The following is a 23,288-nucleotide window of genomic DNA, read 5'->3' on the forward strand; positions in this document are numbered from 1 at the left end:
GGCGCCTCTTTCCGCAGCTGCAGCGGGGGGCACGGTCGGGTGGGGTCTTTGGGGGTGCCGTCCCCAGCGCCCAGCCTCGGGTTGGGGCTTGGGGGTCCACTGGGAGCCGGGGGTAAAGATGGGAGGCGAGCCAGAGGCTAGGTTGGGATGGATAATCAACACCTTGGGCGGAATTCGTCAAGCTGGTTCCCGCCCAGCGTGAGCGAGGGCTACAAAATGGGTCCCTGTGAACAGGAGGGCGGATCTGAAAGGAGGGTCTGTGTGAGGGCGAGGACTGGGAGGCGAGAGGCTGTTCCTCTGGCCCAGGATACGCAGCCGAGGGGAAATGGCTCTGAAGGGATAATTAAGTCTGGAAAGAGGGGCTGGGAGCTGAGAGGCGGTGCCTGGAGAGGAGGGTTTACAAGACCCGGGTCCTATTACACAGGCTTAGGTGCCAGCTTCCCGCGGCCACTCCCTCCATCCCCCAAACGGGCCGCGCGAAGTACTTGGGAGTCTCCCAACCCTACGCGCCTCCGGCCCCAGCGAGCTGTTGCAGCCCTGCTCCCAGGAGGTGGGTGTAGGAGCTCTGCCGGCTCCTCCCAGCCGGGTTCCTCACCCTTGGGGATCACTGCTGCCTGGTGTCTCCCGAACAGCTGCCCAGAAAGGCTACACTTCTCCAACCCACGTGGCTGGCCTGGGATTGCCTTTGACGTCACACCCAGGGGGGAGGTGTGACGCAATAGAGCGGGAAGCTCTGATTGGCTACCGAGGGCTTTCCCAACTGGAGGACTGAGTATATATAGACTTTCAACTCGGCCTGAGAGCAAAGCCAAGGAGGTTGGTTGTTGAGCTTTGCTGGGAAAGGGAGGCGACAGATAAGAACAACTTCAATGTCCATTGTAGATTTCAAGGTTCTTTCCGGCAGATTTCTCTTTTCAGTGAAGAAATGATAATATACCTTTGAAAGTTTAAGGATTATGATTTTTTTTAAAGATCATTTTAACAAAATATTTTGAGGGTCAGCACACATTCAAACATGCCAATGATGAAAGGCTAAAAGTTAAAATGTATATTTGTGTAGAATTGGGTAGAATAAATAGTTATGCCCATCAAACTATTTGTAGATAACAATTGAAAATGTTATAGAATAGGTTTGAAAAGAACTCCTAAATTCTAAACTTTTTCCTTTCATTCCAATATGCACAGGTTGAATCATTCATTAAACTGGTTTTCACTGCATTTTTCCAAAGGCTGAATTAAATAAGATTATTCTGACAACTGAAAAACTGTTTTTAAAATGCCTACTATATTCCAGCGGAGGTTTTCCAAATACTTTGGCTATTCTTTTAAATTTTCAATAGTTTGACTCTCTACAAATTTTAGTATATATATTATGTTGTGAATGAATTAAGCAATATTGGGACTAATGATTCAAAATTCTAAGACATTTATGGATTATAGCATTATAATGAAGATATAATTTCTCCTCTTTTCTTTTTATCTATATAAAACATGAGCTGGGTGAACAGAAAAACTTCTTGTAGAAGTGTGACAAATGTACATTACCGGAGTTACTTGTACACTGTGCCTAGAACTGGATCCTTTGTTTTCAGAGAAAGCTATGGCAACTATAAGAAGAATTCAAGGTCTTAAATCAATGACTAGTACCAAATCTGAATGCCACTCTCCTCCAAACAAAGATGGTGTTTAGTCACCTACCTTCTTGGAAAACAAGAATTGTGCAACAAATGGGTAACAGACTTACTAGAAAGTAAGTCATATTAAAACTAATCATTATTGTAAAGTCTGTAGAATAGTCCCACAATATTGAATTTCAAAATTTTTTTTCACACATGGATTCCTTACCAACTGAGATTGTTTTAAGAAATATTTCCTGAATTGTTAAATTCATACCTTCCACTGATGCATTTATTTTCTATGAGGAAAGGCCTTATTTATGGATCACTGGGAGAGACCGTTTAGCAAAGTTTTATTACATAGTTGTATTTTTAATCTAAGAACAAGTAGCGTATTATTAACTTCTTGGCTTTTATATAATGTGGGAGCTATAAGTTAATGTAATTGGAGAATAGAGGATAAGCCCCACAGTTCTTTTACAGGTTCTGTTTTTACCCATGCTCATCCAGGCTGTGTTCCACTAACAGGCTGTAAGGACAGAACCTGTGGCAGCTTGTATAACACTGAATGGGGAGGACAGGTCCCTGCAGAAAAATCAGTTTCATCACCCCAACTTGGTTTTAATCCTTTCCTCTGCATAGACTAAGTATTATCCCACTGCATATATCTTAAATTCAGCAATATTTTGAATGTTATCTATGTGGAGTTCATAATTATACTGCTGTGTTCACAACCTAGAAAAATGTCATTGAGTCAAAGTAAATATAACTTCACACTCTTAAATTTTTCTTTAATTTAAACGTAAAATATTTAAATATGAATGTCTCTTAAAAGCATACAACTGTACTGCAATTTATTTTAAAAATGAACAAGATGTAGTACACATCTAAATGGAATGCATCATAGGAAAAGCATAGTCAAAGAAGTGTTTAAATAACCATAGTGTAAGGTAGAATGCAGTCTGGCCCATAAAGAAGTAAAATAATAGCTAGTATTTATCACCTGTTTAATACATATCAGGCATCGAGGTAGATACTTGATATGAATTGTATCTAGTGCCCTGCCATGCCTCCCAACAAGAAAATCTATGGGAAAAAACTTTGCCTTAGAAAAGTAAAGCAACCCACTCAAAATCACAGGGTTACTAAAGAGAGTGAATGGAATTTAATCCAAGATTTCTTGAATATAACACCCTTGAGCTAGACTATGCTACAGTTGGACTAGTAAAGTTTTATGAGGGTTCAAACTGAGGAGAAATCACATCTGATCGAGAGAGATCAGGAAAGATTTCATGTAAAGATTTGACACTGGTATATATGGCCGCATACAGAGTGAGGATTTCATGCCAGATCTTTCTGTAATTTCCCCCCTTTGCTGCAGTGAACTTTAGGATGAAGCTTAGGATGGTGAAGTTTGGGAACAAATAGACAATTGGGAGAATGGGCATCTTAGGAAGCCATTGATCAACATGGTACAAAAAAAGAGAAATCTGAAATCTAAAGTTCTGGATCCAGAGACATCTCAGATGACAAGGTCTTTGAAAGGTGTTTTGCTAAACCCCTGCAGAATTAGCTCCAGGGTCTCTGCTAGAAGAAGTGCAGTGGTACTGGAAAAGACAAAGGTCAACTTCAAAACCAGAGAGGAAGAGGAGGTCAGAAGGGGAGAAGGAAGGGGTGGGTCATGTGTCTAATGTGAAGACTCCTGGGAGGCGTCATCTGGGTACTTCTCTTAGGATTTCGGGCTGAGGACAGTGGCAGGGGCAATACACCTGAGGGATGTGTATCTGTCCAAATGAGGTACTGAAAGTTTTCTTAGACTTTAACCTAATGATTACCAAACTTTGTTGCAATTAGAGTTGCTTAAGGAGATTTAAAAACTCCTGACAGGCTTGTAGCACCCCATGCCAATTCACTCAGAATGTTGCAGGAGCCACACTTCTGTAATTTTTACAGATTCCCTGGGAATTGGATATACATCAATATTTGGGAACCACTGCTTTTTAGCCTTTTGTTGACCATCCTTTCTAATCCACCATTTGCAGCCAAATGGCCAAAAGCAGAATATGTCTTGTTACAAAGAAATACACTTCCAGATGTCTTGCTAGTGTCACCTACCTAAGTTAGTATTTCTAACTCTAATCATTCTACATATGACTTGATCTATTTCTTCCTCCTCCCACACATTAGTTTAAGAGGAAGGAAACCTGTGTTCTAAAATCTTTTCTGCTATTAGATGTGACCTCGAGTCATGCATTCACTAACCATATTAGAAAATATATCTCCTCTTGTCCTTTGTGCTTCTGCATGTTTAACTATCAGCTATAAGTGAAGGGACATTGACCTGGTCTGTCTGTATTAGATTTTGGACTATAATGATTCATCCTTTGTGTCAGTCCCTGAGGTCAGTCTATTTCCCTCAGTAAAGCTGGTTCTAAATGTGCCATATAATCCTTTGTATTGAGATCCTAAGCAAAACTCAATTCCTTGTAGAAATAGAAAGTGCAAGTCACTTTATAACTTGAGTTATGTTCTTTTATGTTAAGATACTGACACCGTTAATATTCCATTGACTCTATAATAAATATAGATATTCATTACCAGTAATCCTGCAAAAAGTTGTCATTCCCATTTTGCAGATGAGGAAATGAAGCTCAGAAAGTAGAGACCAAAAGGGATTTACACTTAATAGTCATCCTTGTTCAGGTGACTATGTTGAGACTACCTGCAGTGCAACCTATATCCATCCTTCTAGACACTCAGCTGTGGGCAGCTGTGGGTTAAAATCATTAAAATGAATAAAGTTATCTATACCACTAAACATTTTTAAGTTCCGAGGTATCAGTTGTCCAAGGACACATGGCTCATTCATAGAACCCTCAAGTGGGTTGTTGAAAAGCTAATATGAGGCAGAGGGACCTGGGACTTGAATCCATTTCTTCCCTGTCCTGCTATCCTTTCCACTATGTCAAAATTATCCCTGTTAACTAACAAACAACAACTTAAAGGGACAGAGAGTCAGGCTGAGTAGGTAATTACTAGTAGGGTAGTAACCCACAGAGAGCTAACAGCACTGAGCTCTAACTTGATAGTTTCCTTTCAGGTATTGAAATGAGATCCATCTTTTAATCTCATTATTAGGTGAAGTCACTATGATTAGCTCCATTTTAAAGATGAAGAAGTGTTTCCCAGCTGGCGCTGGTGGTAAAGAACTCACCTGCCAATGCAGGAGATGTAAGACATGGATTCCATCCCTGTGTTGGGAAGATGCCCTGGACAAGCAGATGGCAACCCACTCCAGTATTCTTACTTGGAAATTCCTATGCACAGAGGAACCTGACAGGCTATAGTCCATAGGCTGCAAAGAGTGAGACACAACTGAAGCGACTTAGTATAGATGAAGACAGTGAAGATAAGTATTATGTAACTTGTTCAAGGCTACCCAACCTTTAAAAGAAACCACTGAAAGATAGTTGGGAGTCTATTCCAACTCAGTGTGGTTCCAGAGGCCAATATATATGGGTGTGCACATATACTCATTCACAATTATTAGCATCAAGACACAAAGCAGTGTGTAGGTTAATGGACAGTAAATATTGTAAGACTACTTACAAGAGAGGTTAAGTGCCAAACTACTTAGAGTTCAAATGGAAAAAAGATGACCTCATTATCCCTTATACCTCAAACTTGACCCCCGAATTCATCAGCTTGCTCAGACTGCAATTTACAACTTCAGGATCATTTGCCTTTTCTAACTTTTTTATCCAAAGGTCTTCTAGAGCTGGTTGGATACTTCTCCCCCGCAACTCCATCCATTACCTTTAAATTGCCGGGCAAGAAATTACAGAACTGGTTTTAAAAGAGTGAAAAATCTGCTGGATGAAGGATACCCTTGAGGGCTCAGCATATTCACTGCCTCTGCAGCAAAGACAGAGTAAGGCCCTGTGCTCTGTCAGGCTACACTGACTACTTGAGTCTAAATGAATATTCACTTATTTAAAATGTATTTATTGAGTGCATACCCTGTTTTATGGGCTTCTAAGAGCTTTCCTGGTAGTTCAGACAGTAAAGAATCAGCCTGTAATTCAGGAGACTTGAATGGGTTGGAAAGATCCCTTGGTGAAGGGAATGGCAACCCACTCCAGTATTCTTGCCTGGAGAATTCTATGGACAGAGGAATCTGGCAGACTACAGTTCATGGGGTCACAAGGAGTCAGACACGACTGAGCAACTAACACACTCGACACAGGTGCTACAGTGGTTAAAGACTCTGCTTATCAATGCAGGAGCCCCGAGACTTGGGTTCCATCCCTAGGTCAGGAAGATCCCCTGGAGAAGGAAATGGCATCCCGCTGCAGTATTCTTGCCTGGGAAATCCCATGGACGGGGGAGCTTGGTAGGCTACAGCCCATGGGATTTCAGAGTCAGCCACGACTTAGCAACTAAATCACAACCACCCTGTTGTATAGCACAGACATATACAGTTGATTGAGATACACAAGTCCCTATAGTCAGGAGTGTTCTTAGTGTAGCATAGAAAATTAGGCAGAGTTGGAAGCAGGGGTTAGGTGAGATGAATTGGGAGATTGGGATTGACATGTGCACTATTGATACTATATATAAAATAGATAACTAACGAGAGCCTACAGTATAGCACAGCGAATTTCACTCAGTGCTCTGTGGTGACCTAAATGGGAAGGAAATCCCCCAGAGACGGGATATACAGATATGTGTAGCTGACTCACTTTGCTGTACAGTAGAAGCCAATACAGCATTGTAAAACAACAATACTCCAATAAACATTAATTAAAAAAATAGAAAATCATGCAGGGTCAAAGGAGATAGCGACAGACAGTGAAGAGATGTCAGGGAGGAGGAGTTACTTTATCTTCATTTATTTTTAATATTTCCTTTTATTTTTTCCTTTTTATTTGTTGGAGTAGAGTTGATTTACTGGGGAAGTTACTTTAGAAGGAGCGGTAAGCTAGGACCTCTCAGAAGAGGTGTCACTTGGCCTAATGTCCACAGCCTTTCCCAAATGCTGACTCGACCCATTAAGAGTTCACTTTAGCTTCTCCCTGATCCAAAATGGAAGCCCCCATAATGAAAGCTGTGGGAACTTAGTTCTCACCACTGCACTAGGGCAATGAGAGCAGCTGTTATTCTCTCTCATCCACTGTTTGCTCTCTGGTTAATAGAGGAAAGTCAAAGGGAAGGAATGGTACCCAGTGCAGCCCAGCGACCTACAGAGTCCCACTTGGGGTCTATGAGCAAACAGCAAGGCTTATATCTGCTCTACGATGGGACCTATGGCACTGTCTCCCCTTGAGTTTCTAAGTAGCACTAAGTCCACACTGTGGCTATAGATGGACTTTCCTGGGGGCTCAGTGGTAAAGAATCTGCCTGCAATGCAGGAGCCGCAGGAGACTCAGATTCTATCCCTGGATGGGAAGATCCCTTAGAGGAGGAAATGGCAATCTATCCCAGTATTCTTGCCTGGAGATTCCCATAGACAGAGGAGTCTGGTGGGCTACAGTCCATGAGGTCGCAAATAGTCAGATATGACTAAAGTGACTTAGCACGCACCCATAGCTGTATATACTTGTGTGTCGCAATCAACTGTGTAGTCCTGTATCCAAAAAACAGGTTTAGCACGAAGTAGGTATTCAATAAATACATTTTAAACAAGTGAAAAATCCGTTTAGACTCAAGTAATCAGTGCAGACTGGCAGAGCCTAGGGCCTTCTTCTGTCTTTGCCTTTGTTAGAGTAAAACAGGATTTTGACTGTTAGCATTAAGAACAGCACTGCTGTTGCCTAAATGGAACCACCAGCCAATTCCCTTTGGCACCACATCTTCCCAGGTTCCTTTGGTTGTAGCCATGTAGGAAAACACATGAGCCTAGAAATCTCTGGGAATTGGCTGTTGTTTCTGTTCCTGAGTGCATATCAATACTCATTTTTCTATTACAGCTGGAAAACAGTTTTCAAGTTCTTTTTTAATCTTTCCTTACACAACACGCATATTAACCAGAAACAAAAGAACACCACCTAATTTTTCATGAAAGTTCAAATCTATTCAGCCAATATTCACTGAATTAGTCTAATCACCTGGCATTTATGCCACTGTGTGAATTGGGCAAGTTTTGTGATTTGGGGCAAGTTACTTAAATATTCAGTCTTGGCTGCCTCATCATATGTATGTGTGATTTGTAACATGAGATTAACAGAATTTTATATTTACTCTTAAAATTAAGTAGAATTGTTCCCTATTCAAGAAAACAAAACTTGACTCTATGCCTGGAGCTTAGAAATGATGAGTTAAAAATCATTGACATTATAATGATGCTAATGATATTTATGAATAAAGTTATATCTATCATTCAAATATTTTCTGAATACCAACTGTAAGTCCAACAATATTTTATGTCCTTGGGGGACATTAGTGAAGATAATTATATATATATATATATATATATATGGCTCAGATGGTAAAGAATCCATCTGCAATGCAGGAGACCTGGGTTTGATCCTTGGGTCAGGAAGATCACTTGGAGATAGAAATGCAACCCACTGCAGTATTCTTGTCTGGAGAATGCTATGGATAGAGAAACCTGGTGGGCTGCAGTCCATGGGGTCACAAAAGAGTCAGACACGACTGAGTGACAGATAACTAACACATACAGGTACACATTATATATATATATGCGCACATATAATCTGTTGACTTGGAGTGTACGTTATGGTGCACCAAACTGTTTTTTAACATTTGGTTTGGCCTAGAATTCTGTGCAGCAACTTAAAAATCAATAAAGTCTAATAATGGGCAAAACCAAGTTTTATATTTTCAATATCTTGGGGAGGGAGATTTCTAAGTCTTTGTATCCGCAAATGATCTAGGATGAAACTAACCATATTTTCCAATTTAGCAATAAACTATGTGTCTGACAAGGAGGGTTTGCTTATGAAACAGAGTGTTTGAATTGGAGATTGTCTCAGAAAGTCTCACACATATGGTGCCCATATCTCTGAAATTATAAAGAAACACATCCTGTGTGTCAGTTCCTGAGATCAATCTATTCCCTCAGTGCAGCTGGCTCTAAGTATGCCTTTTAACCCTTTGGGCTGCGCCGAGATGCTGCTTATGTCACACTAGGCAGCAACCCAGACTTCCCAGAAATAGATTCTACTGCTGCGGTTTACTAGCAGCTTTTCCCAGGCTGCAGAAGGACATTCTGTGGACTCCTATGATGTAAGAGGGTGTTCCCACTTCAGCAGCGGCCAGCAGATGCTATGTGAACACCCTCTGTGTCTACATGTGCTGATAAAAGCAAGGAAAATGTGAATAATGGAAAAGAATGGCAGGCAGTTCTTTTGCTGGCTGTGGTGATTTGAAACACAAGCAGAACACACTTCTGAGCTTCTCCCAGGCAGAGTGTTTTAGTCCCCTTGAAATTTTTCACTCTAGTGAGAATGACTCATGTCTTGGAAAAGACAAATTCCTAGTCTGGTGCTCCAGCACCTTCGGCATTGGTTAATGTACACTTTGGGAGTTTTCAGCATCTGGCCAGTGGTTTCAATTAACAGGGGATGCTGTGCTCTGAAAACTCAGCATTTCCCCATTGCCCAGCAGCTTGCACCTTCCATCTGTGTCATGATTACCTTTATCAGGCTCACATGTTACATATTATGGTGTCCTATATAAGTGCTAAAAGTGGAATGCACATTTGGTTTTTTGTTTTATTTCTAGCTTCCATGTTAGCTGATATTTTAAATTGTAACAGTTTGATTTTGTTCCTGATTGTTGTCCTGTGAAGGGTCCTTGACAAGTTTCATCTCCAGTTTAGCAAAGGAAAATAATGTCTGCAAGCTCAAACCCTGGTCTCCAGCCTGCTTTGCATTGCTTGAATTGTAATGAGATAGAGACACTAAAGCCAATATTTGTAACAGGCACACAAACACAAACTCAGAAATTATTTCTTGTTAATGTGAGTCCAAGGCAGTTATTCCTGATTGATGGTATTAGTGACTGATTTCCTTCCATGTGGCAGTTCAAGGACCAAGCTCCTTCTATCCTTGGGCTTTGCATTCTCCAAGGACCTGTTAATATGTACATCAAGATTGTGGAGGGAAAAAGAGATATTATAGCATGCCCCCTCTATCCCTTAAAAGCCCTACTGGAAATGGCACATTTCAGAATTCCAGAGACTGGAATGCCATGGCCACATCAAGCAGTCTGCTCAGGAGTGGAAATACAGTTGGTGAGCAGTCACAGTAAGTTACCCTAAAGCATAATGCACTCAGGACCACCTCAGTGATGACCACAAGGCCTAGAATGTAAATGGTGTCACTTAGAGTTGAGTGATGTGATGGCCACACAACTAGTAACAACCAAGATGTTAACAGATTTTATGTCAACACTCAATTTTAAGTCTTAATGTGGAATAGGAAAATATAAATAATATATCCAGGAAGAGATTTTGCAGAGATAATTACTTAACCCAAGGTACTTTTGAAATAAATTTACTTAACTTTTCAAAAACTAGCTGAACTAAAGGGAAAGGTTAAATATTAATTATATGCAAATATGACAAAACCCCTGAAGTTGGTGTAAATGATTGAAGGTCATACAAATTATGTCCCTCGTTAGAGTTCATTATTGGAAGGGGAGGAATAAAGAAAGACTTCAGGGGGAAACCTATGATATTGTGATTAATTCTAATAAATATAGACTTGGTCTTTGGCATGAGGCTCGTAAGATGCTTAGCATTTCCTACAGATTTAGAGATGTCTTTTGTTAGGTTCATGAGGTGACTTTTGGAATAACTTCCATTTTCTTGCCCAGATAAGTGGGGAGGGGAGACACGCTAGAGATGGAGTTTAATTGCCAGTGGTCAATGGTAATAATTAATCATTCTATGTAATGAATTCTCCATAAAAACCAGAAAGAAGAGGGTTCAGCAAGCTAATGGATTAACAGACATGTGGCAATTTGGGGAGAGTGATGCATGGAACTTGCCGCATACCTTGCCCTGTGCATCTCTTCCATCTGCCCATTCCTAAATTACATCTTTTTTATATTAAACCAGTAATCTGATGTGTAAACAGGTTTCCTGATTCTGTGAGTCCTTCTAGCAAATTAATTGAACTCAGGAGGGGAGCTTATGATCCTATGAGTTTTAACCAGTTTATCATAATTGCAGGTAACAACTTGGGCTTGCAACTGACATCTGAGTGTTGGTCTGTGAGGGGCCAGTCTCGTAGGATGGAACCTGTGGAATCTGGTACTGCAGGCATATGATGGCAACATTGATTTAATTGTTGAACACCCAGCAGGTGTCCAGAGAATTGTTTGTGGCATGTATAGGAATAGGATCCAGGAAATAAGACCAAGCACCTCGTCTGTGGTCATAATTGGAGATGCTTTGAGGAATACAATATATATGATCCTCTTGTACTCACATTCAAAATATTTCAGGAGATTCATAAACTGGGGAGGAGTACAAAACTGGATATTATTAAGAACTGAAATGTGTTTTGAAAGTCTAAGTTGTTAAAGTTCTTCAGACAACAGAAAATGTACCTGTTGAATTAATCATGATGCTATTCTTTAATTATATAATTTATTTTTGCAAACATTTATTGTGTCCTTGCTGTGTTTCAGTAAAGTTCCTGATTACCAGGTTCTAACTGGCTGGTGTGGATGATGGATGAAGGAGACAATCATATAAATGAAGAACTATAATTTGGAATTTCAGGAGCTTTGATAAATGTCTGTGTAGGATATCCATGCATAAGGAAGTTTTAATGGCAACAGAGACTTTGGAAATAATCCAGTCTAACTGCCTATATTTTACAGATTTAAATTTTTTTAAATTGTATTCTTTATATTTATTTATTTGGCTATGCTGGGTCTTAGTTGTGGAGTGTGGGATCTTTGATCTTAGTTGCAGCATTTAGTACCCCCACCAGGGATCAAACCCTGCCCCGTTGCATTGGGAGTGCAGAGTCTCAGCCAATGGACCAGCAGGGAAATCCCTAACAGATTTTTCAAGACTGAAGCCCAGAGGGGAAAAATGACTGGCTCAGAGTCACGCAAATTGATGGAAGAGCTAGAATGGTAGAATCCATGTATTTTTATGTTCAACCTCAGCTAGCTGCATGGGAAAGATGTGAGTTGAGGGATTTGCATCAGAGCTGAGATAAAATGATACATAAGAAGTTGAGCAAGGCCTATGAATTTTGAACTTTCACTGGTCAGTATTATGAGTGTAGGAATATGATGGTGCAAGAGTGCCTTGCTCACTAAAAAAAATTAGGTGTTATGCTTAGCTATGACCACACACACAGAGTACGTCCTTAGGTGAATGATCTAATGTACTAAAAATGATGCATCTATATGTTTGTTTCATACATTATAGTTTTCAACGGTACAATGCACTACCATCTCATGATGTTTGAAAGAATTCTCTGAGGTGTGCCAAAAGGACATTCTTTTTTTTTTTTTTCTTAAACACTTATTTTTCCAGATCATTTATTTGGCTGTATCGAGTTTTAGTTGTGGTATGTGGGATCAATTCCCCGACCAGGGATCGAACCTGGGTGCCTTGCATTGGGAGTGCAGAGCCTTAGCCACTGGACCACGAGGGAAGTCCCCAAAAGGACATTCTTATCTCTCTTTTGCCAATGAGATGCCAAACTGAGATGCAGAAAGTCACTGAACTAGTTAAGTGAGAAACTCGGGGTTAGAACACTTGGAACCAGTGTGCTCCCTGTGGTACTCTGTATATAAAGAAGTGTGGGACAAGAGTGGTTAACCAAGTGTATCATGTGGTTATTTTTACAGATGCATTGTGAGAGATTTCTATGTATCCTGAGAATAATTGGAACCACACTTTTTGGAGTCTCTCTCCTCCTTGGAATCACAGCTGCTTATATTGTTGGCTACCAATTTATCCAAACAGATAATTACTATTTCTCTTTTGGACTGTATGGTGCCTTTTTAGCATCACACCTCATCATCCAAAGCCTGTTTGCCTTTTTGGAGCACCGGAAAATGAAAAAATCTCTAGAAACCCCCATTAAGTTGAACAAAACTGTTGCTCTTTGCATTGCTGCATATCAAGAAGATCCAGACTATTTGCGGAAATGTTTGCAATCTGTGAAAAGGCTAACCTACCCCGGAATTAAAGTTGTCATGGTCATAGATGGAAACTCGGAAGATGACCTTTACATGATGGACATCTTCAGTGAAGTCATGGGCAGGGACAAGTCAGCCACTTATATCTGGAAGAACAACTACCATGTGAAGGGTCCTGGAGAGACGGATGAGTCGCACAAAGAAAGCTCACAGCATGTCACCCAGTTGGTCTTGTCCAATAAGAGTATTTGCATCATGCAAAAATGGGGTGGAAAAAGAGAAGTCATGTACACAGCCTTCAGAGCACTGGGGCGAAGTGTGGATTATGTACAGGTAGGTCTCCACATCTGCCAGGACAAACATACATTTAAATAAAGCATCTTTTGTATCTCTCCAGTCATATGCTATAGCCCATCGTTGTCCCTTCTGGACAAGTACTTCTTTCAGTTCATCTGAAAACAGCATGACTGTTGAAAGCACATTCTGAAAGAGAGAAAAAAAAATTCTTGTGAAACGGTTAAAACTATCTATGAAAATGCTTACTTCATGCAATGAGATTGGTTGGAAGTGAAGATTATTTTGAACAGGAGACCCTTCCTTCTCTTCCTCTCCCTTTCCTTCTCTTCCCCCTTGGTTCTGCCAAATCAATTCCAACATCATTTTCCACACTCTTAAACTCTCCAGCAATGTAAGAAAATAGTGTGTGCCCCAGCAGAAGGAGCTGGAGAAAATCTGCAGGACCAAAGGAAGGCTATAAAATATTTTTCACAGAAGCTAGGCAAAATGGGGGCAATGAAAATTTTAATTGGAAAGTATAGAAATTCAAAAGTAAGACACCAAGAAAAAGAAAAGAAAAGGGGAAAAGGAAAACAAAAACAAGACAAAAAAAAAAATCCAGTCTTCTCAGAACAAAATCTAAGTCATGTTTATTTCACTCTCCAAACAGCATTACCTCACTCCTTGCAACTTGACCTTTGAAAGCATTTGTGATGGTGTTTGCTTGCATGAAAATTAGACAGGCTCTGTCTCTTCATTAATTTCCTAACTGCTAACTCTAGGGTTTTTTCTCTTCTAGTTCTCACCGAAGCTTGCTTCTTTAGAACATTAGTAGGGCTCCTGTGAGTTTTCTGGTTGTAATTTTCTGCAGATATTTAAGTTAGACTTTGTTCACAATGATACTGAGAAAGGAGAAATTCTCTGACTTCAGATATATATTCGACACTCTTCCTCTTCTCTTAAACATGAAACCCTTGTTTTTGGAAGATCCATCATATATTTTAGGGCAATTTATTAACACAGAGTAATGCCCATTGAGTCTCTGAGTAATGGGTCGGGAATGAGCACTAGACTGAGATTCTAGTCCCAGTTATTAGTAGCTGGTTGACCTTGAGCAGGACCACCTCCCAAATCTTGGTTACCTGGTTAGAAGATACCAATCTCTCAAGGGATTTCAGATAAGTATTTCAAATTATGAATCTAAAGGGGCTTAGCCAAAGTTGGCTGATAATGGCATTGTTCATACTATTAAAGCATTTGCTGTTAATCATATAAGAAATAATACTCTATTAACAGCAAATGCTTTAATAATATTATGGTCATTATGCAAATATAGTAATTTCAATTGCTAATTAACATGTCAGTTGTTAATTTCACTAATAGTTGAATAATTTGAAACATTTCTTCAGTTTATACCATCTGTGTAAATCTCTCTTCTAGGGAGTTGATTTCAACCCCCAAGTGTCTCCTATTTTCTAAAACTTTTGCAAATAAGGCTGATTTAGTTAACTCGAGACATTTTACATACATCACCAGATGAGAGGATAAGATAAAACTTTTATAAAGGATGGCTAGGGACCTTACAGAAGATTTGAAGAATGAAGCTCTGGCCCTAAAATGAGAAAACATCTGTTTTGATGTTTTGCCTTTAATTCTAGTTAAAACAATTTACGTTTGTCCTTTCTAATCAACACGTCATTGTGTAGTTTTTCTTCTTCTTTTTTTAACCTGCTTCTCCCAAAGCCCCTTCTCCCATCATTTTGTTTGGAATTTTGTTTGTATCCTTGGCAACTTGACTTGGGCCTGTCCAGGAAAAAATAATACAAAATTTAAAATGTTAGAATAGACTTTTTGCTGGTGCCCTAATCAGGCTTGAGAACTTTCCTTCCTTCAGCATGATGTGTCCAGATAGACTGACCCTAGCAACAGCTGTTAACTGGACCCTGAATCCTCCTGAGCCTTAGGGTCCATTCAGAGCACTCAAAGGAGGGTAAAAAATCTTTTGGAATTCTGAAACCAGTAAACTCTATCCTGCCATGCTTCCTTCATCAGATCCCTTGCTATTTTAACCATTCGTGCCCTATAAAAACAGAAATTATGTGAAATTCACTCTAATATAGTATTCTCATCCTTTCTTCTGACTGACCCAGGGTCCAAGAATTGCAGAGCAGAAGCCCCAGGAAGACCAAGGGGGAAAGGAGTCGAGGTTTTTGGCTCCTGAGCATTCCAAGTACTTGGATGTGGAGTTCAAGTTGGTTAGGAATGGAAGGAAGCAACGTTCAGGTGCTAATACACAAGAGAGAATGGGGACTAGGGGAAGAAATTGACCATCTGCTCATACTTGCTAACCTGGCTGGAGAACACTGCTTAAGTGTGCAGAGAGATGGCCAAAATGATTGGCTTCCAGTTGCAGCTGGATCCTCAGCACTCATCAGCACTCTTTGCACTTGATCTTGAATAGATGTCTTGCTTATTCCTCTCGTGTCTGTTGTTTCATATCTTTGTCACTCTCCCAGGGCCTTACCCAAACTCCTCCCTGCTTAACTACAAACAGATGATTTTGCCTCCTACAAAAGAGAACAGCAAAAGCATGGGCTCTGAAGGCTGTCAAGACCTGACTGTCTTCTGCTTACAATTTCAAGGGTCCCCAGCCTCACCCCCTATCTCAAGGTTAACCTTTCTACCCATACTTCTGAGCTTTGTGGGTTGGCTCCCTCTTTCAGAACAAGGCTTTATTAGTTATCACCTCTTTATATCTCAAATAATAAGTGCCAACATGGAATTTTTAGGGAAGCTGTAGTCTAAGACAAGCCCAGTGTGGTAGGAAATTCATCTGTGATGCTAGTGGCTGCTTCCAGAGATGAGAAGATAGACAAGCAGCAGAAGAAAAATAACAGAAAATAATGTATAGGGAATGAGAAAAAAGGAGAATAAGGAAGATTTTCTTAATTTTCAATCAATGTATTTTCTGGAAAAACTTTCAAAGATGTAGAAAAGTGCAAAGAGCAAAACTAAAATCATCTCTGCAACAGAGATGGGAGAGAGAAATTAGGAATTTGGGATGAACAGATAACCTACTATATATAAAAGATAATAAAGACTACTGTATAGCATAGGGAACTATATTCAACATGTTATAATAATCTATAATGGAAAAGAATCTGGAAAGAATACATAGGTATATATTTATAACTGAATCACTTTGTGGTACACCTGAAACATTGTAAATAAGTTATATCCATAAATGATAAAGAAAAATAATCTGAAACAAATATCTGACCCATGTATAGATTATCAAATTTAATATTTTTCAGCATATACTTTTCTGTTTTTCCTTATTTTAAAAACAATTTTGAGATTATATCACACTTGCCTTTTGTATTTACTGAAAAAATCAGAACACTTGTAAAGTATCTTTTGACATCTAGATTTGATAATCATCTCTCTCTTCACTGAACATGGATATTATCACATAAGTAGCTACCAGTTTATGTGAAAAAGGAAAGAAAAAAAAACAGTATCATCTGATGTCTCTATTAAAAATTTCCCAGGTTAAAAATATACAATAAGTATGAGCATTTTCCCAAAGGGAAGATTATAGGAAGCAATTTTATTATTAATTTAATCTGGCAATACCCTTGCTATCCAACATTCTTTTGTGAAGAATAGGAAGATTAAATCATTCCTGATAGTAGAATTGACCCTAATTGTTCATGGATTTGGTGTTTGCAAATTAGCCTAATGAATAAAAATGTATTTATTACCCCAAGATCAATAGTTGCAGTGCTTTTGTGATTGTTTACAGACATACTCAAAGGGGCAAAAAAAACCCGAGTCACCTGATGTAAATATTTCCAACTGAGGTCAAACAAGATTATGCTTAGCCTTTTTGTTTCAACTTTTATACTGTAAACAGGCAATGTCTTTAGTCTATTTAATAACATGCTTTTCACATTCTGTGCTTTTTGTTGGTGATGTAGCTATTTCAATGGTCCTGAAGTGAAGTGCCATCTAGTGTTCTGAACAAAGGCTGTTAACCGGAATGTCCTGGCAGGCCAGTGGTTAGGACTCCTCATTTTCACCACCAAGTTCGCAAGTTCAGTCTCTGGTCAGGAAACTAAGACTGCGAACTGAGTTACAGTGCTGCTGGACATGAGTTCAATGGGAACGAATCAACAATATATATTAAATAAGGTGACCCAAATAAACACAAGTAAAACAAGTTTAGGTATTGATCACTAGGCAAAACTGTTGTGACCAGAGGCTGTGAGGAACCTAACTCTTCTGTACTTCTGCTGGAAGCAATTTTCTGATGTATGCTAATTCATTGTTCATGGAAACTTTGTAGTGCATAAACTACCATGGATAATGAGAATTGACGGAGTATAACATTTGATTGGTTCCTATTTTCTGAAAATTTCTGTTGGGCCTTGTTGAGAATGTTAATGCGACTTTATGCTCTTCATCTTAGAGGATGAAATTAAGAGCACATTGACATAAGAATGGGAAAATCTGAATTCTTGATTTAACTGATTACTTGCTATGGGCCTCAACTGGTACAACAGATGATTCCTGAAATCACTTCCAGCTCAAGACTCCAGTTAGGGCTGTCTTAATTTCCTAGAAACCTACCTATGCTTTGCAAGAGTATATCATTAGACTTTTCTTTTCATTTTTAATCTACGCTTTTCCCCAAAGTCAGGTTCTTGAAGGTAGACCCTTGTTTAAGGACACCATTATGCAATTTCCTGATTCCCTTCTTTAGAATGGGAATTCCAACCACTTGTAATAAAGGGTGTCTCTTGGCTTAAGTCTTAGAGGTGACAACATTTGGTTTCTCATTTTCCAGCTAGCTTGTCGACTTTGCTTTTGCACTGTCTGTAACTTCCACTCGTGTATAAACTTTCCTGAAAAAGACAAGAGAATAACCAAAGGACTCCTTTTTCACCTTAAATAAATATTCTAGGGTGCCTGAAGGCAAATATTTTAAAACAGTTTGGGTAACATATTCTACCAAAGAGCAACAAATAACAACCAAATTGTTTAGGTGTCTATGATTCAGAGGCTTCCTATTGGCTATATTAAGATCTTTTACTGTAAACCAAATTGCCATAAGAAAGAATAATCCTACGCATCCCCAGTCCCTCTCCCAAAAGAAAGTTTATTTTCTGAGGGCATTTATTTTTTCCTAGATTGGTTTCATGGATTAACTTCAAAAGGTCTTTTCAGTCCTAAAATTATTAGATTTTATGATTTTGTTTTTGCCACTCACAGTCTGCCATAAACTGCTCTCTAATCTTTTTCCCTAGCAGACAGCCCAATCTAAGGACTTTCATGGTGCCTGCTCAATAATCCAACTTGTTTAACTTAAATTTGTTGGATGTTGGATTAAGCATTAGTTTCTGCTCTCTGAGTGAGTTTTAGCTTATTTACAGTAATGATAAGAAGGACTCTTTCCTTCATTGGACTAGTGTTCTTCCTTTTTGCCTCTGGTTTTGATGTTTTATTTGGCTGCATTAGGTCTTAGCTACAGCATACAGGATTTTTGTTGGTGGCTCTGGGACTTCAGTTCCCCGACCAGAGATCGAACCTATGTCCCCAGCATTGCAAGGAAGATTCTTAACCACTAGAACCCCAGGGAAGTCCCAATTTATCACTTCTTTTTATTGAGCATGTACTATGAGTTAGCCCTTATAAGTGCTATACATACAGTATCTAGTTTATTCTCCATTACAACAAATTGCTAGGTGGATTGACTTATCCTTATTTTTCAACTGAGAAATGTAGACTTATAAAGGTAAGGTAAGGAGTTTAGGCTACAAAGCTAGTACAAGTAAATATAACTGGTCAGTGGTGGATTGAGACTCCAATTTGTCTGATTCCAGACAAATTTTGCATGGCACTTTCTTTGCAGTAGCATGTTTACTCTGGCGTTGAACTGTTATGAGTTCAGGGGCCTAACGCCGTCTTGTGTTTGCTAGTGAATAACTACTGGGGAATTTCAGAATTCTGGCTGACTTCTTTCAGGCAATGGCCTGAGGGAGACAGGGTAGGAGGGTCTCTTCATTTACATTGTGGTTAAGTTGTCGAAGGGAAAGTTGTAGTGGGATCCTGACCAAAGGTAAATTTCAAACATAATAGCAATAAATAGTATCGCTGCATCCAGGTTAAGATGAAGGGTCAAGGTTAAGAAAGGGGTGAGCCTTACAAGCAGACAGAGGATGAAGGCAGTAGCAACAGTAGGGGTCTGGATTTATTTTCAACCTTGTTTCTTCATTGAAGGCAGCCTAAAAAATTAAGACTTCCTCTTGCTGCGTAACTCTCAGGGCCCTTTGAAGTGGTTTGGAGCAGGCAGATATGGAGAATCCACCAGTCAGTCTGAAAGGAAATATGTTTTTTTAAAAAGGTGAAACATGGGGAACTTGGCGTTTTAGACCTGAGTCAGAATTTGAAATACATTTGATAGAAAATGTAACAGGAGAGTTTTATTTAAACTGTGGTGAGGTAGATTAGTGTTAAGTGAAGTAAGCTTGAGTGGATTTATAGTCTGATAAGTTATGAATAGATAGTCTATACCTATTATAGATAATTCCAGACATTTAAATTTGTTCACTGTGATAAGAGATTCTTAATATGTAGTCAATTTTCCTGTTCCTTTTAGAGATTCTCTCTATCGAGTTAATCTATTTGTGGTAAAGATTGCCATGCTCTTTTAGGTGTGGGTTTACTTACAGTATAAAAACGTAAAGGTTATTATCCTGTACAAATGAGTTTAAGCAAATTCCGGAGATAGTGGAGGACAGGGAAGCCTGATGTGCTGCAGTTCATGGAGTCGCAGAGTCAGACATGACTTAGTGTCTGAACAATGAACAATGAATAGTATACTTCCCTATGATCCTTTGTAATTACAAGGTACTTTTCTATTTGGTGTCTTACTCCACTGTGACTTACTGAAAATCGTAGAAGTGAGATATAGGACTCACTGTTTAATTGAGGCTTCTTGATTCTGAGGATATTTGCTCTTATAATAGGCAAATCTTGGCTAAAGAAGATCTAGTTTATTAGTATTTTATACTTTTTATGCAGTTACTCTTACTAATTATAACGTGGAGATGGAGGAAATCTTTTTTAAAAATCTACTAGAATTAAAATTGGGGCTTAGGACATATTTTATCTCAACTTTAAAAAAAATTTTTTATGACAGAGAACTCTCCTGCAACCAATTATTTGAGGCCCAGGGTTGGTAAAGTTTGCTTGTAAAACACCTGATGGTAAATTTAGGCTTTGCACGCCATATGGTCTGGGTTGTAACTGTTCAGCTTAGCTGTTTTAGTGTGAAAGCATTCATAGAGAATATGAAAGTAAATGTGCGTGACTGAGTTCCAATAAATCTTTATCTATGGACACTGAAATTTGAATTTCATATTATTTCCATATGTCACAAATTTTTTTTCCCAACTATTTAAAAAGATAAAAATCATTTATCTCATAGACCTTCCCAAAACAGGTGGCAAGGCTGACTTGATTCTTAGACCTTAGTTTGCCAACTCCTGTTGTAGACATGCAGAGAGGGGCAGCCCTAACTCTTGGCTTGAGCACGGATGGAGGGGGAGCCATGGCCTTACGCACTTTAACTGATGATTCTGTGGTTATGACTGAGGTGGCTGGTTCCACCCCATAACATCTTCTTTCTTTACATTTTCCACTCAAATTTAATCAAAATTTGGTGACTGCCTTGTTTCCATATCTCCCAGTGAGAAATATTATGACTGGGAATCATGTACTTTAAACAAATTAGAATGATACATTCAGGGTGGACAGAAAGACAGTTGATTTGTTCTCAGTTTCCTGCGTGCAGACCATGTCCTGTGGTTTTCCCCAGTGTCAAAGCTCCTCATGAACTGGGGTATTTTCCCCCACAGCTTCTAGCCCAGAGCTGAACAGCCAGCCTTTGTGAAGTTATACACTTTTATTAATTGGTGAAGAGACAGCTAGAAATCCTGTTTCTACTAGACTGGTTTCAAGAAGGGCTAGCGTTATAGCCTTTACACACAAACAAATCAATACTATTATGTCCATGAACATACTTGCTTTCACAGACTATTGTAGATGGTGGTTTTCTAGTTGGCATTCTATCACCAAATAACATCCAGAAACTGAACTTCTATAAAGAACTCTTTAATCCCGCTATAACAAACCCCTCCCAAGGGATTTCTGAGAGCTTTCGCTTCTGACAGTTAAATTCACCATGTGAACAATCTCTCTCAGAGAACTTTTGGCACTTTGCTGTTGGAAATTGGGAGGGGTGGGACCAACTTAAATATGCAGAACCTCAGAAGTTTGGTTCCAGTTTGGTCATTTCAGAGAGGCAGTTCCCTTGGCTTGTTTCTGCTCACAAGCAGGAGGAGTTACCTAAACATGAATTCTAGATTGCCGCCTTCCTGTTGTTTTTAGTCTTATTTTTAGCTTTCTGGTTTTACCTTTCCCAGCTTGAGTCAATAGAGGTGGGTGTGGCCATAAGCTCTGGATGCTGAGAGGTTGAAAGTTGGGTTGAACTTCTGCCTTCACTTTTTACTACTCTAGTGACTGGCCTGCCAGGCTTATAACCATATATTTACAAAACAGTGATAAACAAGGCAAGAGAGCGGAAAAACATTGCTATTGGAAGAATTTGTTTAGGTTTCTGAGGCTTTGGATGCTTGGGTACAAATCCAAGTATTAGCAAAATTCTGTTTTTTTAATGGAATACTAATGCCTAGCTGCTGTCTATTTTTTCCTCCTCTAAAATAAGTCAGACCATGCTGGACCAAAATAGAATGTACCCCCACTCACCCAAAAGGGGCAAGAAGTTATTTAGAAAATGCATGTTTCTAAATAGGGACAGTAATATAAAAATTCAAAAATTAACTTTCATGTAGCTAATTGAGTTTAGAGAGGTGATTTCATTTCTGTAATTTTGGATACCCTACATACTCCTTAAATTATAAGTTTCAATAATACATTTAAACTGTTTTCACCAACAATATTTGTTATTCATATATATTAATTTTTTCAGAAAAATCTATTAGTAAAATTAAGCAACATACATTTAAAAAATTTTGAGATTTTCTAGTTATATATGTGAGGGTCTCCTACAATTACACATAGAAAATCCCTTTGAACTCAAAAGTGTGTGCATACTCAGTTGCTCAGTTGCGTCTGACCCTTTGGACCCCATGACCTGTAGCCTGCCAGGCTCCTTTGTCCATGGGATTTCCCAGGCAAGAATACTGGAGTGAGTTACCATTTCCTTCTCCAGTTAACTCAAGAGTTCATGCTGCTTCTTTTTTTTTTTTTTCAATATAAATTTATTTATTTTAATTGGAGGCTAATTACTTTACAATATTGTATTGGTTTGGCCATATGTCAACATGAATCCGCCATGGGTGTACACGTGTTCCCCATCCTGAACCCCCCTCCCACCTCCCTCCCCATACCATCCCTCTGGGTCATCCCAGTGCACCAGCCCCAAGAGTTCAGGCTTCTAAAAATTGTTTTCATATTTTTTCATTCACAACTGGTATATCAAATTCCTACTATTTTTATAAACCAGTTCAGAGAACTGTAAAAATACTGGCTTTTGATATAAATAAAGAGACTAAGTCTTGATTAAATTAATAAATGAAGCCAGACGACATAGAAAAACAATGAAACTGCAGCTAACACTCCGGTCTCTGCCAATCATGTCTTTCATTTCTTGGGTGGGGATATGAAACTGGTTCATGGTGTGTCAAGTTTGGTCATTTTATATCTTCTTGGGCCTGGCTGAGTTCTCCAGAAAAAGATATGATGTTATTAATATAATTAGAAATAGAGAAGTGACAGCTCTTTCCCTACTTCTGATTTTCTTTGATCATGTGGAAGAATGTCCATCTACAGGTATAGCATACCTAATTCCTGCCTAAGAGAAGTGACTTAATCTGGTTGGGAGTATGGAAGGTATAAGGGGTAGCCTAGCTCCTTCTTTCTTCTGGGAGTGGGCTACTCCAAAGGAGCCATACCTTTCAAAGGGCCATTAACTGTGTCTTCAGGAGGAGACTGGTCCCACTTAGGTACTGTTCAGAATTGATACATCAGTCTAATTCTGGGGAACATAATTATAAAACTGGCTACTGCATTGATATGAGCCCTATTTTCCGTATCAGCTTTATGAGTATACAGGTAATATTTTGGCTTCATATCTCCTTTATTCTTCTGTTCCATTTTTCAATAAGTTCATAA

At 39.1% G+C, this 23,288-nt stretch overlaps 1 protein-coding gene across 1 annotated transcript in view; it reads left to right on the forward strand.

The window, feature by feature from the left end:
- The window catches only part of HAS2 (hyaluronan synthase 2), a 30,260-nt gene that overhangs the window by 1,549 nt on the left and 5,423 nt on the right, over positions 1 to 23,288 (forward strand). The window contains exon 2 of the mRNA XM_010838932.1: positions 12,459 to 13,085. Within this exon, the coding sequence (XP_010837234.1) occupies positions 12,459 to 13,085 (627 nt within the window). The remainder of the gene's footprint in view (positions 1 to 12,458; positions 13,086 to 23,288) is intronic.

This window comes from Bison bison, unplaced genomic scaffold (genome assembly GCF_000754665.1).
Source record: "Bison bison bison isolate TAMUID 2011002044 unplaced genomic scaffold, Bison_UMD1.0 scf7180017864108, whole genome shotgun sequence".
Lineage (NCBI taxonomy): Eukaryota > Metazoa > Chordata > Mammalia > Artiodactyla > Bovidae > Bison > Bison bison.